Here is a 17778-nt window from a genome sequence, read left to right on the forward strand (position 1 = left end):
TCAAGTTTTTGCCCTGTGGTTGATTGATGCACCACCTTGTTTTCTTTCTTTTTGAGGAATACCACTTTGTTTCTTTGGAACAAGATTGTTGTTGATTGATCTACCACTTTGTTTTGTTTTTTTGAGGAATACCACCTTGTTTTCTCACTTAGTTTTTTGGAACAAGATTGTTGTTGATTGATCTACCACCTTGTTTTCCTTCACTTTGTTTCTTTGGATCAAGATTGTTGTTGATTGATCCGCCACTTTTTTTTTTAGGAATGCCACCTTGTTTTCTTTCACTTTGTTTCTTTGGAACAAGATTGGTTTAGCAAGATTGTTCAAAGCACTGAGGTGGTATCTCATGTGGTAAGCGGGGTCCTGTGTCAAGCTGAAGGCCCTGGATCGAATCCCTCTGCCACATGGGAAGGCTGTTGTTCTAGTCAAGGTCCGCCTAACCTCAGCTTGCCTTTAAAAAAAAAAAATTTATATATATATATATATATATATATATATATATATATATATATATATATATATATATATATATATATAATGTTCACAGCAATGATGGTATTGTTGAATTATAGGGGAACCACCAAGAAAACTATGCATTATGTGAAGTACACTTTAGACTTGTATGACTTTTGTGGATTTGGTTCTTCTTGCTCCATCTATTCCATTCCTCTTTTCTTGTTCTTAGGAGAACTGCTATCAGAACCTGAACACAGTGCAGTTTTTGGATTATGAGATGTTCATGGGTGAAAGAAATTGTTGTGTGAAAACTTTACTTTGGACGTGGCAGCATAAAACCTACCACTTTTTTGGGGGGACAAAGTAGAGCTGTATGAAAGAATCATTCCACAATTTGTTTCCAACAATGTTATCAGTATCGGTGCGGCATGTATCGGCTGATACACATTGTATCGGCAGAAAATCGATATGCCTCCTCCCTGAATCAGTTATTTTTTAATAAATGTAAAAAATACTTAAAAATTAATTTTTAACATTTTTTAATAGTTTTAACGTGTGTCACGTTATGATTGACATGTAATGTTTTTTTATTATTTTTTTGGCTGAACGATTCACTTGAGTATCGGTATGGGGCCGATGCAGCTGAATCGGTGGCCAAACGTTTCAGGGCCGATACCGATACTGACAACATTGGTTTCCAATTCTTGCATTTTATGAACTCTGATCATGATTTTACAACTGAGGAGAGAGATGAAAAGAAAAGCCCTTGTGCCCAATATCGTTAAAATAGAATTGAATCAGCCGAGATTCAGATCCAAACGACCCTTTGTGGAATAAAGGGTTCTTTTCGTCCCTCTCAAAAATCAACTGATTTTCGATCGCTTAGATGTCTTTCAAAGATATGTTTATGAAAAAATAAAATTGAATAAAACGTTAAAATGGTAGGTTTCTTGAAACAATCGAGTTCCGTTTGTTTTTTATTGTTTTCTTTGAAAACCGGTCGATGGATTTCAATGTTGCTTCCGTCTTTGGAATCATACCGTTACGTGTGGGCCCCACAGAACCCGGTTTTCCGTGGCACCAAAAATGTCTGTAGTACACGGGACAGGTACTTTGTCCTACCCAATGTTGTGAGTATCGGTATCGGCCGTGTATCGTTTGGCCAACGATTCAGGTGAATCGGGCCCATACCGATACTCAAGTGAATCGTTCTGAATGGACCAAAAAATAATAAAAAATATTACGGGTCAATCAGAGCGTAACACGTTTTAAAACTATTAAAATGAATTTAAAGTTATTTTTATATTTATTAAAAACAATATCCTATTCAGGTCAGTATCGTATCGATTTTCTTTCCATACAATAAGTATCGACCAATACTCACCGATTTGGTCCTATGACACGGCATCTTTTTCCAAAGGACGAAAGCAATTCTTAGCTTCTTGTTCCCTTTGGATAAGTTTCAGTGCACCATCTTTGGTAAGCAATGGAGACTTGGGTTTTAGGCCAATGAGCTCACAAGTGGGTGAGGTGGTTTTCTCCAGTTATAGGGAGAAAAAAAAACTTCATGATTTCTTCTCAAAAACATGCCAAAGCCAATTTGCCTAATTTCATGTACAAAGTGCCACAAGTATGGATGATGTTTTGAATTTAATGTGATGAAAAAAGAAAACAATGAAATTTGCAATAAGTTCGAATCACACAAATTTCTGATGCATTATAATTTTATTGCAATTTTATTATTCTTTTCTTATGACGAAGGAACCCAAACCGAGAAGAGGAACGCTTAATGGGCCCACCCCCTGCAAGGTAAACCTCAGGTGGGGTCAGCCCACCAGTTAAAAGGAACTTGGGATGAAGGGGTCAGCACCTCACCTCAAGCACGCTGCGAGCAATTTTATTATTCTTAAATATGCCAAGGCTTCCTCGATATTTTTTTTTTTACAAATTTTTCCTTGCCAAGAACATAGAGACCAAGATTTGTGACCATGATAAGAAATCCAAATGCTATTTGATACTTGCACTTCCGAATAAAAAAATGAAGAACATGAATCCATACCGCGGGGTCAGTCACAGGGTTTGGGTACAAGAAGATCCAATAGTCACCAAAATCATCCGTATCGTCATTACCCCCATCCCCTCTCCTCCCCTCGGGATCTCATTGTTGCAAGATGTTTTGATCAAATTTGACCTCAGATGTGGTCTGCATGGTGTGTTTAGTGAATATCAGTATTTGAGTTGCGGAAATCCAGCTTGTGTACAAGATTTTTCAGCAATTCAGAAACTACTAATGTAAGAACACTAGAATTTTATGATCTAAAACCATTTCTTGTCAAAATTGTGATCAAGGGTTGATTATATCATGTTGATCATGCTGAATCCATAAATGGGATCAAAAAGATGATTTCTGGGGATGAGTGGATCCAGTCCCCGGGATCTAGACTCGTTATCAATAGAAGAAAAGAGTATCCTTATTGCCAGAACCCCAGAGTGCCACTCCCCAAGCATCTCCAGGCAAAGTTTCTCCAAGACAACAATAAAAAGAACATATCAACGAGGGGCGCCGCTTGTCTGGCAGGAGCAATAGTTAGTGCACGTCACCTTGTGTTGGGACGTTGCAAGTTCGAATCCCAATGGTACAGTCGTATAACTGGTAGGGGTTTGCCTAACCCCAGCTTTCTCTGTCAAAAAAAAAACAATAGAAAGAACATAATTTCCACAAGTTGAATTCATGCCTGCCTGCTGAACTCCCTGTGCATGACAAATCAATAACGTAAGCAAGGATAACAAATTCCCTTCAATCTTCCAATTCGGCAAAATGCTAACAAAAGAACAGCATGAAAACAGTTGGTTAACACGTTTTGGATGTGACTACATAATGCCAAGGTGGCCAAATTGTCTCCTTTACCATGTCCATGTGTATAGTTCCTTGGTTACACCTGCACTTGAATGCTGTCCACATGCACGCCGCGCATACACTTGTGAGATGCAGAGATCATAAGAAAAAGCAGTCCTGCCTTTGCTCTCTCTCTCTCTCTCACTCACTCAGATCAACCTCCCCAGAAATCGTCCAAATGAACCAATAACAATGTGCCCTTGACACATCAGAGCGCTAAAACACATCTTTGTTGCATTTTGCTGTTCAGATATGTCACACACACACACACCCAAGAATCCACTCAGCCTTTTTCCTGAAGAGCCACCAAGTGAGTGATCACATCCTCAAGGCAAGAGAGATGGGTAGATAGATCTTCCTGCAACTCTGGGCAACCATCCTTTTGACCACGCCACTCTTCAAGTCCACCCCTTATTACCTCCACACCTCTCTGAAGCAGCATCATGCCTTCACCAATTCCCTGGGGGAACTTCCTCTTCTTTTTTGCTACATGGTTTTCATCATCAACATCATTAGCGGTTGGCTTTAGAATCAGTTTATCAGTCTCTAACTCCTGCTTGATCCTTTCCAGGATCGGTATTGCCTCTCTTTCTAGCAAACCAAGTTGTTCCTTGCATGGAGAATCCACAAGAAGTGCAGTTTCTTTCTCAAGATACCCCTTCAACTCTGTCATAAACCTCTCTTCATTCACCTCCTTCCCCGTATCTTTATCAAATGAAAGAGCCGCATCTTGTGGTACAAACCTCCATAGCTGCTTGCAAGAAGTTCGAGCAGCAAAATATCCAAATGCCACGAGTGACAAATGAACTAACGCCCAGTGGCGCTCTCTCAATAACATATGATACAATTCCCAGATTGCAGAGCTAACCACATTCCCTTCACCTTCTATTATTTCCATGTGATTAAGACCAGACAAGAAAGAAGATAAAGCTGGTTTAATCTGAATCAAACATATATCTGAATCTGTGTTATCCGTCACAAACAATGTTCGCAAACCCAAGATGATCCCCTCTATGTCCTGAGATAAGTATGCATGCTTCATGCTTGAAATTATCATCAATGCCTGCTGAAGAAGTCTACCATAATTATTCCTTTTTGAGCTGTCATTGCTACCTTCGATGGCGTGGACAACAGCAATCGTGAATTTTAAGATCTGCGGGACAAACTTGCTGAGCTCGGCTCCTTTAATATGCCTGCAGAGTGAAAACCAATCAAGTCCAACTATAAACAGCAAACGAGATTTAGCAAAGAAAATAGTTTCAAGGGGTCAACACTTACTGATGATGTAGTGCTGCGGATAAAGCATAGAGTGGTTCCCCAAGCATTCCAAAGCTTGAGGGTCTTGACAGATTTATTTCTCCTTGTGTTCTAGAACTATTCTCTATGAATCCACAAAATGCAGTTACCATCCGCTGCGTGAAAGGCTTCTGCAGTGCATCTGACAGTGAAGCCAATGGATAACCTTCCATTAGCAAAGCCAAGTATGTCATCCAAGATGCATGGTATCTGTTGCCCTCCTGCCCAAGGATCGCTTGGTGTATTTGGTCAACCGTAGATTGGGTTGCATGATCAAGAAGAATGCATATTGATCGTGCCATCTTCCTGAAAGCAGAAGAGGGTAACAAAATTGATCGAGAAGAGGATGTTATACTGTATAATGAGCATAGCTTATCAATCAAGTCCTTTATAAAATTTGCCTCTGCATGACGAATCAAAAAGCACCAGAGTTCCATTACAATCTCCCAGCAAAGATGGTGAGGATGAATGATATTGCAGAGCAGGAAGTGTTGTACCTCCACAAATGCAGAATTTGAAGCAGCCACAACCATAAATGTTTTCAATGCATGAAAAACAAAAGGAAGCATGGGTTGCCAAACTACTTCTGACATGCTTCCTGACCAAGATAAGACAGGAATATGCAAACCTAGAATGGAAGAGTAGGCATCATCACTCACAAATGCATCCAACATGAAATTTAGCTTTCTAGAAATCCCAAGAACCACCTCTTCCCTGAGATCAGAGGAGCTCTTGAGAAGATTCACAAACGTAGCAACACCACCCAGTTCTAATGTTCTTGTTCTGTGTTTATCTTCACAGCTTACAGAGAATATTTCATCTACAAAGTTCTTTGCTTTGGAGCCTGGACCATGAGTTTCATCTGAATTACCAGAATTGAAATGACTCTCATCTGAAAATAGCCAATCCAAAAATTGGAACTTGCAATCACACTCTATTTCTGATGAATTAAGTAATGTATGAAGTAGAAGAAAATATGTAGGTTCCAAAAATTCTGCCATTGCCTCACTTGCAGTTTTGAGATGGATTTCTTTGCATAAGTTCAATCCCAGAGTTGAAAACTTCAAGACACAGAGTGAAATCTCCTTGTGTATCTTCAAGGCTTGACATGGATATATAGAACAGATACGAACAGCATTTATCAGGTAAAATTTTATTGGAAGGAAAGACCTTTTAGCTTCAGTTACAACCAGATTAACATTTGCCATTGAAACCCATGCTTCAGCTGCACATCTTAGGGATTCAGTGGCAAGAGATATTAATGTCATAACGATATCTGTTACGTTTATCTTATTTGCCAAAATCTCCTTTGGAGGTTGCAGTAACATAACAACACCTTTCCATGAAAGATTAAGAATTGTAACCAGGCTTCCTCCACCAGTAGCAGCAATGGTTCCAAGCTCATACAGATTTTCGATTGTACATGATAATACATTGATAACATGGGTCATTTTTTCCTTCCTTTTACAATCTAGAGTGCCTTCATGGTCCTCATTTGCAGTCTCTGGTAAATCCAAATCAATGGCTCGTGAGTAGATCTTACACAATTTTACAGCAGCATCTAGTCCCTCTTGCACAAACTTCAAAACCTCTGATGCGCTTGAATGTATTTGCTGTAAGGGAAGAAACAATTCGTTAAACACGACACCTGGTTTACTAAAGGCCTTAGAAAAAGGAACAATTCACAAAACCAGGATACCCGGTTTGCTAAAAATCAAAACCAAATAAGATATCATAGCATTTAGGCTAGAGAAATTTGAAATCTTATCAAAACTGTGAAATAAAAATAAGCTTCTGTAAATGTCACCAAGTTGATGGGACTTCACAAGTTTGAAACCCACAGGTGGCATCCCTTGCCACAAGATCAAAGCTGGGTGTACTCCCCCGGTGGGCAGGGGGGACCTCAAGGGTTTTACCAACCGGAGGCCAGCCAATGTGTGGTCAGTGCTGGGTTTTTTTTTCCCTTGGATTATCCAACACTCCCTCCTCCCCCGCAAACAAAAAAAAAAAAACTTCTGTTGACAAGCACTAGCGTTGAGTATAGAAAGTGACAGAACCCACCCACAAAGATCAAAAGAAAATGAATTACATGGTGAATGACAGAAAAAAATAACTGAAAGATATGCAAGTAACCCAACTACAGATATTTAAACATCTGCACTAAATACTGCTTATATGAATTATATGTTTAAATCACAGTCAGAATAACGCTTCAGGCTATTATATGCCATAGCATGACTGATAGCACTGTGCATTTCATGATTGAAAACACATACCACTATACAACCCAGATAGTTCTCCAGGATCTTTCCCAATGCCACTAGTAAGTAAAGTGTGAGAAAATAGTTATTTTTCTGCTCTCGGCATGCCTTCTCAATTCAGAGAGCCTTTATCTTAAAAATTTAAGCAACAAATGATCAAACTGAAAAATGAAGAACAGATCTCATCATACCACCATAGGTGGACCCTGAACAGGTTGGTGAATCTCCATCAGTTTTATGAGCTAAATTCCAATACTTCAACCCGCTTGTCCAAGGATGGGCATGGAAATTACGCATCATCATAAATGACCATTCATTGGTTCATCTCTTGAAACATAACTCTGGTCTTTACCCTGTTTCTATTGAACACATTTCACACTTCCCTGCTCGCAATCTAAAGGAGAGTACAAGATGTATCCTTCTAACCCTCCTCGAATGCAATTGCACAGTAGATATTTTTTCCCTTAAGCACCCAAATATAATAGGTTGGTTGAGACAAGACAGACAATTCATGGGAACTGCTCAAAATCTCCACCTCTGGCCAATCCTCCTGAGTCCGGGATGAGGCCTTTCTTGCTTTGCTTACCTCATTAACACAACGTCCTTGTTTGGGACCTTACTAACTAGTTTTCAGTTTCAGGTAAAATTTTATGCCCGTTGGCCAAAAATTTATTCAGATAAATTGTCTACCAAAACCCGCAGATTTCTTGTTTCGGCAGCATCAAGCAAGAAAATCTATTCCCATGTGTTCACAATAACTGGCATTATACATTTAGCTTCGTGCCTTAGGTAATTGACAAATTAGCCCATGCTCCAAACTGTTCATGGAACAAAACATCTTCAGCCTCCCTCATTTTTGCACCAAGAATCCACCTTTAAATATAACATATTTCCAGTTATATGTGCTTCTTATTGAATGCAACAATATATTTGAACTCCGTGGAAAAAAAAAAGAACAATAAATTGAGTTTGTACAAACTTATTGAGATAATTTTGACCAAAAGCTAAAAAAGCAACACATTGCAATATGAATCTATCAACTTTTCTTAATGTTTCATAATTTCGATGTGCATTTTTCAGATTTTTTTTTGTAGGAATCTTTTTCAAATTTTGAATTTCCACTTAAAACATTTAGACGAAATATCTCCATAAGTTATCAGTTTTCTTTTCAGAATTCACAATAAAGAGTTGCTGGCTCTTTCAGATATACAAAACTTATTTTTCCTCCATGAAGCATGAGGACAATTTGCATTTTTACTATACAAAATAGAATTCATCGCATGCATTCTAGAAAAAAAATTGAAAACTAAAAAAAAATTAAGATTAAGTGATAAATAGATTATAAGATTAATGCCCATTATAAGACCAAAGTGTACTGCAAAGCTAGCGAAATATCCCTCAAGGTCATACTTAAAAACTGTTAAAATCATAACTTGTAATAAGTGCCCCTCGTTACCTTGATCTCAGAAATTGAAGCCTTTAACAGCTTTAACTGCTCAGAAATAAAGTTCTCAACTATTAGCATTAACATCTTTCCAACAAAGATAGGGAACCTCGTCAAGGCCAAAAAGGTGGCAGTTGAGAAGCCTAACGAATCCAAAATCAACTGGAAGAATACATTTGTCAGTAAGGACTACATAATATGGGCAGCATGCATGAACAGTGAATTTTTTTGGCATATGAAACTATAAAAAAACCCAGAGAGGAGCAAAATACATATTTGAAAAAAACCAAGAGAAGAGACAAATAAATATGTGCATGCATACATATATCCCAAGTTTCATAAAATATTGGTGATAAAATAAAATTAAAGCTTCATAACATATTAAAGAGATGTGACTATCTCCCTGGTCATTAAAATGCCTAAGCTAAATCAACGGCTGCATCTTCTAGACTGTTAGGAAAATAGAAAAATTAAATAGAATAGTTACTAGGAAATATTACAAGTCTTATCAAGAGAAAAAGCAAGAGATGGAAACTTGATAATAACATGCAAACTCTAGATCCATCCATTTAATGGGACATCATGCACTCCTTTACTTTGCATATCTGAAGGGTATTTTAGCTGCATATTCTATAAAGTAATATTAATTGCTTTTTGAAATTCATTTTTTTCCTATTTTCATTGAATTATGCTGGTCATTGATGATATCATCTCATTGACTGGTTTTGAAATTCATGAACTTTCCATGTCACATTATCAAGCTTGCTTAACACCACTCCCATGGTGCACTTATAGCAATTTTCTAATTAAGGGCACTCAAGATTTTTGAGTTTTCCATTCATTTAATTTCAGTATGAGAGACCTTTTCCATTATCAAAACATTTATTATCACTAGCTGTGTAATACCCCAGAATTTTTGGTTAAATAATTAAATGAGATATAATAGAAATTCTGAAGCATATTTGATGATTTTGAGTATAAGGTTGTGTTCGTATCAAAATTTCGAAAAAAACAGTCTTTGTTTCATCAAAATCGGAGTTAAAATGAATTCGGAGCACCCCCGACAAGTTCTAGGAGGCGTTTGATAAAACAGGATCGACCCTCCAAAAGGGGAGTCAACCCCTTGTTTGAAAATAACCCACAAGGGTCGACCCTCTGTAAAGAGAGTCTACCCTTTTGGTGTTATAGGGCATAAGGGACTGCAAGGGTCGACTCCCTACCCAGAAGAATCGACCCCTGCGATGCTGTGTAGGTTGGTTGGACCATGTGGGTCAGAGTAGATCCTATCCACCTCAACCCATGTGAGTCACCTCACTTTCCCACCAACCGTACCACAACCCCCCCCCCCCCCATCTCCCTACCTATTGCACCACCCTACCCCTACTATCACCCTACCACACAAACTCGGTTTGTGTTCACATTGTAATGAAGTATGCAAAAAAAAAAGAATGCCTAAAGCATTCACAATGTCCTACATTGGACAAATACAAGAGAGAAGTCCACTATGGGACAATACCACAAGCCTTTAAAAAGCAACACATAAAAAATAAGAGATTTATTAGAGAGGAGCTCTAAGGCTTAAGGAATACAAAGGGGATTCACCCCTATTGATACACAAAATGAAAAAGCAAAAGGAGGGCCATTGGGGGGCTCCCCATAGAGACGTTGGGGGTCCCAACGGCTCTATGTGGGGCCCCTTTTTGCGTGAAATAAAATAGATAAAAAAAATAAAAATACTACAAATGATAAACTGGCCTAATTAACAAATAGTTGTTTCTAGAAACAACTATGTAAAAAAACTAAAATACCCCTATGAGGTATTATATATATATATATATATTAACACCCCCCCCCCTTCAAACTTTACAGGGAGATGACCGAAAGTTTACTAAGTAGAAAAATAAAACGAAGAGCAGGGAGAGCTTTAATGAAGAAGTCTGCCAACTAATATTCTGATGTAACATATGATAAGGTAATTGTGTCTTTCAGATATTCATCACAAACATAGTGACAGTCAATCTCGATATGCTTGGTGCGCTCATGAAAGGTGTTATTGTTGGCAATATAAATCGCATGTTTGTTGTCGCAGCACAACTTCGAAGGACCAGGGATGTATACACCCATATCTTTGAGAAGGCTTTGTATCCAAACGAGTTCCATTATAGTTGTCATAGCCCTGTATTTAGCTTTAATAGAGAACAACGAGACTTTCTGTTGCTTCTTGCATCTCCATGCAATTAAGGAATCTCCTAAAAAGACACAAAAACCAGTAGTTGAAATTTTATAGGGTTACCTCCCCAATCGGCATCAGTATAAGCAAGTAAATTTAATGAGGAGGGTGAGGATAGAAATAACCCTTTAGTGATAATATTTTTTATGTATCTGACGAACCGTAGCACAACACTTAGATGCACAGTTGTAGGAGCACGCTGAAACTAGCTAGCAGAGTGAACGGCATGTGCAATATCTGGTCTGGTAATGGACAAATAAGTGAGAGAACCAATAAGTTGTTTGTAGGGTGTGGGATCTTCTAGAAGAACCCCATCCTCCAGTTTTAATTTTGCATTGATCACTTCAGGAGTCTCCACCTTCTTGTCATCTGAAATTCCATATTTGGAACATATATCTGCAGCAAGCTTCATTTGCGAAAGCATATATCCTTGAGGAGAATATGCAACTTCAATTCTTAGGAAGTATCTTAGGAATCCTAAATCAGACATATCAAAGCTATCTTTTATCATATTTTTAACATTATAAATACCAACTTGATCATTTCCTTTAATAATCATATCATCGACATAAAGCAAAAGAACAATAATACTAGTTCTTGCACTTTTCACAAAAAGAGCAATGTCAATATAACATGAATGAAACCCCAGTTTAATCATGACATCACTAAATCTATCATACTAAGCCTTGGTAGTTTGCTTAAGACCATATAATGCTTTTAAAAGTTTAAGAGTTTGACCATGTCCAATGTTAAACCCCAACGGAAGATCCATATATACTTCTTTGTTTAGTTTTCTATTAAGAAAAGCATTTTTCACATCTAATTGATATATAGGTCATTTTTTAGTTGATGCTACAGCTGTTAAGGATCTAACACTAGTCATTTTTGCTACGGGCACAAAGGTTTCCTCATAATCAATACCATATTCTTGTGAATATCTTTTAGCAACTAATCTTACTTTGTATCATCCTAAAGATCCATCACTCTTAGTTTTAACTTTAAAAACCCACTGGCATCCAATAGTTTTTTTGTTTGGAGGAAGTTTAACTATTTTCCAAAGTGTTAACCTTCTTGAGAACATCTAGTTCAATTTTCATGGCTTCAATCCAATAAGGTATATTTTTTGCTTGATGATAATGTGCGGGCTCATGATATGAATACAAAGTTATTAGACAAGCTCTATAATTCGGTGTAAGTGATTCATATAACATAAACCTATTTGGTGAAATGGATTCTCTAGAATATCGTCTAAGAAATGTTTCTTCTATAGATTCATTATTTTGAAAATATTTTTCTAGAGCACTAATAAGTTTATCTTGTTCACGCTGGGTACAAACATGGAGATTTTTATCAATGATGTTAGCACTACTTTGTGATGTTTCAATATTAGATACTTCATGATTTGTATCATCTATAATTTCAAAATGATTCAAAGAATCATCATATATATCTTTCGTTAGGAAAAGATCATATAAAAACATATAGTCAATTTCATCTTTCTTATCATGTTTTTCAAAACCATTTTCATCTTCTAAGGTCACATCTTTTGAAACATAAAGTTTAGTATTTTTGTAATCAAAGCATCTATATCCTTATTTATTTTCACCGTATCCAAGGAAAACACATCCAATCGCTTTTATAGACAACTTATCTCTTTTATGCAAGAGAACAAAGCACTTGTAACCAAAAATACGAAGGCGGTTGAAATCAGGTGTAAATTTAAAAAGTTTTTCATAAGGAGAGATATTTTTCAAATTCGATGATGGCATACGATTTATTAAATATGTGGAAGTTAAAACGGCTTCAGCCCAAAAAAAATCAAGAATATTTTTGAAAATATGCAAAGTTATAGCGGTTTCTATAATATGCCTATGTTTTCTTTCTGCTAGCCTGCTTTGTTGTGGAGTTCTAGGACATGATCTTTGATGACAAATTTCATTTTACTTTAAGTAATCTTGAAAATCATTGGATAGGTATTTGCCACCCGAATCAAATCTAAGAATGGATATGCTACTTTGAAATTGGTTTTGAACTTTCACGCAAAATTCTTTAAAGAAAGAAAAAACTTTCAATTTAAGATTAAGGAAATAAATCCACACATATCTAGTAAAGTCATCAATGAATGTTACGTAATATGAATAACCACCTTTAGATATAACCGGAGATGGACCTCAAACATCCGAGTGCACCAATTCAAAAGGCCTTGTTGAGATAAAAGTTCTAGTTTGAAATGGAATAGATTTTATTTTCCCAAAAATGCAATCTTTGCAATTTATATCGTTTTCTTTACAAAATTTGTTTCCAAAAGGAAAAAGATACATTTTAGAGTAACTTAGATGTCCAAGTCTTTTATGCCAAGTTTCAATACTTTTATCTTGGACATAAGTATAAAAAGAGTTTGTACGAAGAGTCAAATGATTCATATAGTAGAGGTCTCCCTTCCTATGGTCTTACCCAATCCGCTTTTCAGACTGAAGATCCTGCACAAAGCAACCCTTAGATGAAAAAGATATTTCACATCCATGGTCGACAATTTGAGAGACCGAAAAAATATTTAGGTTTAATTTTGAAACCACTCTTACTTTTATAACAAAAAAGTTTTGAGAATTTTTAGAATCAAGTGTTCATATACTTTTTATTTTTAAAAAAGTTTCATCGGCCGTAAAGATGCAAGATATTTTTAAATTGTTGTATACATCGGTTAAAGCATTTTCATGAGGGGTCATATGAAAAGATGCTCCAGAATCTAGAATCCAAGAATACGTACCGGGTGATGATGTAGAGGCAATGGCGGCACCCGATGTAGAAGAGGTAGCCTTGAGTATTCGTTGAAGAGCCATGGATATTTGTCCAAGAGTTTCTTTGAGATCCCCGCTCTTGTCTTCATCTTCCTTTTTGGTGATGGATTTTTCAACGGAAGCCACCTTAGGCCTGAAAGTTCCACTTAATTTTGGGCAAGCGGGTTTAATATGACCCGGCTCATAGCAATGATGACACACAATCATCTTTCTACCTCCATTATAGTTTCCTTGTTTTCCAAAATATGGTGGTTTGTATGTTTTAACATTGTTGTCAGGTTTAGACACAACAAGTACTTCATCTACGCTTTTACTCATGCCAAGTGTTTCTTCTTGAGTAATTTCGGCAATGACATCTTCCAAAGGAGGAAGAGTGGATCTATGAAGGAGTGAGGATCTTAGTTGTTCAAATTTGAGTCTAAGCCTAAATAAAAATTGAAACAATCTTTCTTGTTTCATTTGCTTTTGTCTAAGTTCAGCATCCTCTATAGCCACCCACTTAGGCTCTAAAAGAGTCAATTCATCCCATAAAGGATTTAGAGCACTATAATAGTCTTGAATGCTCAAATCCCCTTGCTTAATGGTTCTTACTTTTTCTTTCAAGGTCTTTTTAAGTATACATACCCTTCATAAAGAACCAAGCCCCATTGGCTCGGCGAAATTTAACTATATTTGCACATACCTTGAGTTCAACGTTATTCATAAACCACGCAAGGATTTTTGCGTGATTGCTCTCTTAATCCTCCACCTTTCTTTAATGTTCTTCAATTGCTTTGAGGCGAACATCTCCCTCAAGAGCCTTTTCTTGATCTCCTTCGATCTTGGTGAGCTTTAGTTGGGGTTCCGGAATAGAACCTATTACATAACCCCAAAGTTTCTAATCTGTGAGATTATTCTCTATTGCAGATGCCCACATCATGTAGTTCTTGTCATTGAGCTTGAAGGTTAAGTCGATTTTGGATTCCATTGCACCAACAAAGTATGAGAGGAAAAATGCATAGGAATGGTGTGCTTTCAACTTTCAAGAATCGTATGGCTTTGATACCATGTAATGAAGTATGTGGAAATAAAAAGAATGCTTAAAGCATTCACAATGTCCTGCAATGGACAAATACTAGAGAGAGAATAAGAGAGAAGTCCACTATGGGACAATACCACAAGCCTTTAAAAGGCAACACATAAAAAATAATAAGAGATTTATTAGAGAGGAGCTCTAAGGCTTAAGAAATACAAGGGGGATTCACCCCTATTTATACACAAAATGAAAATGCAAAAGGAAGGCCATTGGGGGGCTCCGCATACAGACGTTGGGAGCCCCCAACGGTCACATTTGTGGTTGTTGAGGGTCCCAACAACTCTATATGAGGGTCCCTTTTGCGTGAAATAAAATGGATAAAAAAAAGAAAAAATAAAGATATTACAAATAATAAACTAGCCTAATTAACAAATAGTTGTTTCTACAAAACAACTATGTAAAAAGACTAAAATACCCCTATCAGGTATTATATATATATATATGTAAATACATGTATTTTAACACACATCACTACCACCCCTCTTCTGGTTCAGCTTCTGCCTATAAAAAATGGGCAGTCGCCCCTCTCGTTCCAGACCCACCTCCTCATCCTCCTCTTTGCAAAACTCTTTATTGTCTCTCTTCTCTGTTAGGAACAGGCAGCCAAAGGTTTGCCCTTCCACTTCCTGTTTCTCTCCGTTTAGAGAACGGCCAAAGATCCCGCAACCGCCACCTTCGTTTCCGAGTAAAGCTTCATCAAGACTTGAGCTGCAAAACACATAGAATCAAGGTAGATTTACCTTGACCGAACTTGTATACATAGGTAAAGACTGCATGAGTGTTAGGCTCTTCATGCTAGATGGTTTTTACAAGGTTTACGTATGAGAAACCTTGCAAAAATATTTTGTTTTCATATTGTAAATGTACATACGTTTTGAGAATCGGTGCATGTTTATTTTAAACAAACTTTGCTTTGTTGCTTCAGAATAAACTACTCATGTGTTATTGTTTTATCGAGTTGTGAATGTTTACGCAACTCATACGTCCATTTGGATGAAGCTTCGATATGCAAAACTCAGCAAAAACTGAGTTACAGGAAAGGTGGAAATGCAAGAGTCTACCCTTTGTAAAAAGAGTCGACCCTTGTTGCTTTCTGTTCAGGTTGTGAAGGTCAAAAGAGTCGACCCTCAAAATTCAAGAGTCAACCCTTGTTGTGTCAGAAAAGAGAAACCTCTGCTTTTATGCATAGTCGACCCTCTGTTTACAGAGCGACTCCTGCAGAAGATGGGTCGACCTCCAAAAATGAAGAGTTGGCCTCCCTTAGTCCCATTTTTGTTGATTTTGACCCTAGAATGTAGTGAGTCGACCCTCCAAGTTCAGAGAGTCGACCCCTGGTGTGAAAATTGAAACATTTATGTTGTTTGTTCCTAACTCAAATGAGTCGACCCCTGATCCCCAAAGAGTCGATGCTTGGCTATCTACGCATGAGTTCTTGATGTTTTAAACTCTGATAAAGGTTGTAAAGTCGGGGATTCGAATAAATCACCCCGAGAACAAGTCAGAAGACCTATTTTCGCTACAACCTTGCATGGAATGCGTAGGTAAGTGCCTAGTGGTCCAATAAAAGACTGCTTTTACGTTAAAATGAATGTAATAATGTTATATCTATTGGTAGAACTAGAAATGTGATGTTTTACTACACGATATTGATATATGCAATGCATGAGATTGGTTATATGCTTCGATCAATAGCATGCGAATAAATAATAAGCAAATGCATCATGTGAAATCATGCTTAAGAATGTTGTTGCTTATGTTTAGGCCTGGTATTATGGCATGTGTGTCATGCACATGGAATCTGCACCGAAAGGAGGGATGGTTCGAGCCCAGATAGGCGCTCTTGACCTTATGTATGGTCAACCAGACTAAGATTGTGTTAGTGCCCCAAAGTGGTGGTCGATAACCTTATAACAAATTGGAATCATAGTGCTTAAGCCCGATAGAGGCTATTGCATTTGCATAAGATTAATTATTATTTAAAGCATGTATGTCAGGAGAGTCAACTAAAGAATGTGAATGATTAATTCTCTTGTAACTTATAATGAGAAAGTAAGCGGGTATACTAGGCTTTGTAGGGTCTTTAAGCACAGAAGGTTGCTTCTCCAACCACGCAGATAGGGGATAGCTACCACTTGTGCCACAATGTGGTAGTGAAAAGGTTTCAGTTGAAAATGAATTCTTATATATTAGGTTGCAAGTGTTGGGGTTTTCTCTCTCGTTAAAGTGCCCCTCACCCGAGAAAGGAAAGGATGTGCAAGGCCAGGGTAATAAGATACAAAGTGATTGAACATATTACCTTGTGTCGAGCCTCCAATCTAGTCTGTATTGTATCAGCAGAGTATAAAGAAAGAGAAACAAAAGTATGTTGAGCATATACAGAATCCTGACATGTGTCATCTAAGAAAGAAATGTAAATGAAAGAATTGTAAGTTACCCATGTCATGATAAATGCCTCAATTACTCTGGTAAGGCATGCAAATATTATAGAATTGTGTACAATTATCTGGTGATATGTTATGGACTCGTGATGAAATGTTTCCTGCATACCTGTATTATGCATGCATGTTTCGTCATTGTATTCCTACGGGAACCCGTTGATATTGACCCTCTACAAACCAAAGGAAATGAATAGAAGACCGGAGCAATTGCAGGATGCTGAAGCGGCATCAAAGAGCCAGTCATTTTCCCATCCTGGGCACCGGAATTTGTCATTATCATTTAGGAAAACCGTTTTGTAATGCTTTTGGATCTGCAACATTCAGTTTGGGTATCCAGTATTTTTAATGAAATTGTTTTCCATGCTACATTCAGTATAATAATGTTTTAAGTAGAAAGTAACCTGCCCAAGGTTTCAAACCCAAGTCAAAAAGGTTTCCACTAGTCTCAAAAAGTAAAAAGAAAAGTTTTAAAATTTCACGTATTTTTCCAAGGGTTGGATAGCTCGGGACGCTACAAGCTGCCTCCATCTTGGAACTCTGCAAACCAGTTGTCACTAAGGCCTCATTCTAATTCATTGAATTCATTCCCATGTAAGAGAAAGGCTTTACATGGAAATGGGCACAAATTTCTAAAAATTCTGCCAACTCAGCCATATAAAATCTTTCATGGGGGAGGTACGAATGGATTTACATATAAAAAGTGGCAGGAGGTGGGAAAAACTGGGGCACACTTGTGCCAACACGGCACTTTTTCACCATCATGATTTGATGTTTGTTTCATTTATGGTGGGAAAGGATTACATCAAGGTTGCCCGCACTTAACCATGTAACTTGCATGAAACAAATGAGTCCTAAAGGATACACATGGATAACACTTTGGTTATCTT

General features: G+C 37.4%; 1 protein-coding gene across 1 annotated transcript in view; it reads right to left on the reverse strand.

Moving 5' to 3' along the window:
• Positions 1 to 3632: 3632 nt before the first annotated feature.
• Positions 3633 to 17778, reverse strand: part of LOC149819331 (holliday junction resolvase) — a 34387-nt gene continuing 20241 nt past the window's right edge. The window contains exons 7-9 of the mRNA XM_089986382.1: positions 8363 to 8512; positions 4628 to 6258; positions 3633 to 4542 (exon numbers count right to left, since the gene is read on the reverse strand). Coding sequence (XP_089842508.1) covers positions 3633 to 4542; positions 4628 to 6258; positions 8363 to 8512 — 2691 coding nt within the window. The remainder of the gene's footprint in view (positions 4543 to 4627; positions 6259 to 8362; positions 8513 to 17778) is intronic.

This window comes from Nuphar pumila, chromosome 13 (genome assembly GCF_984573655.1).
Source record: "Nuphar pumila chromosome 13, dmNupPumi1.hap1.1, whole genome shotgun sequence".
Taxonomy (NCBI): Eukaryota; Viridiplantae; Streptophyta; class Magnoliopsida; order Nymphaeales; family Nymphaeaceae; genus Nuphar; species Nuphar pumila.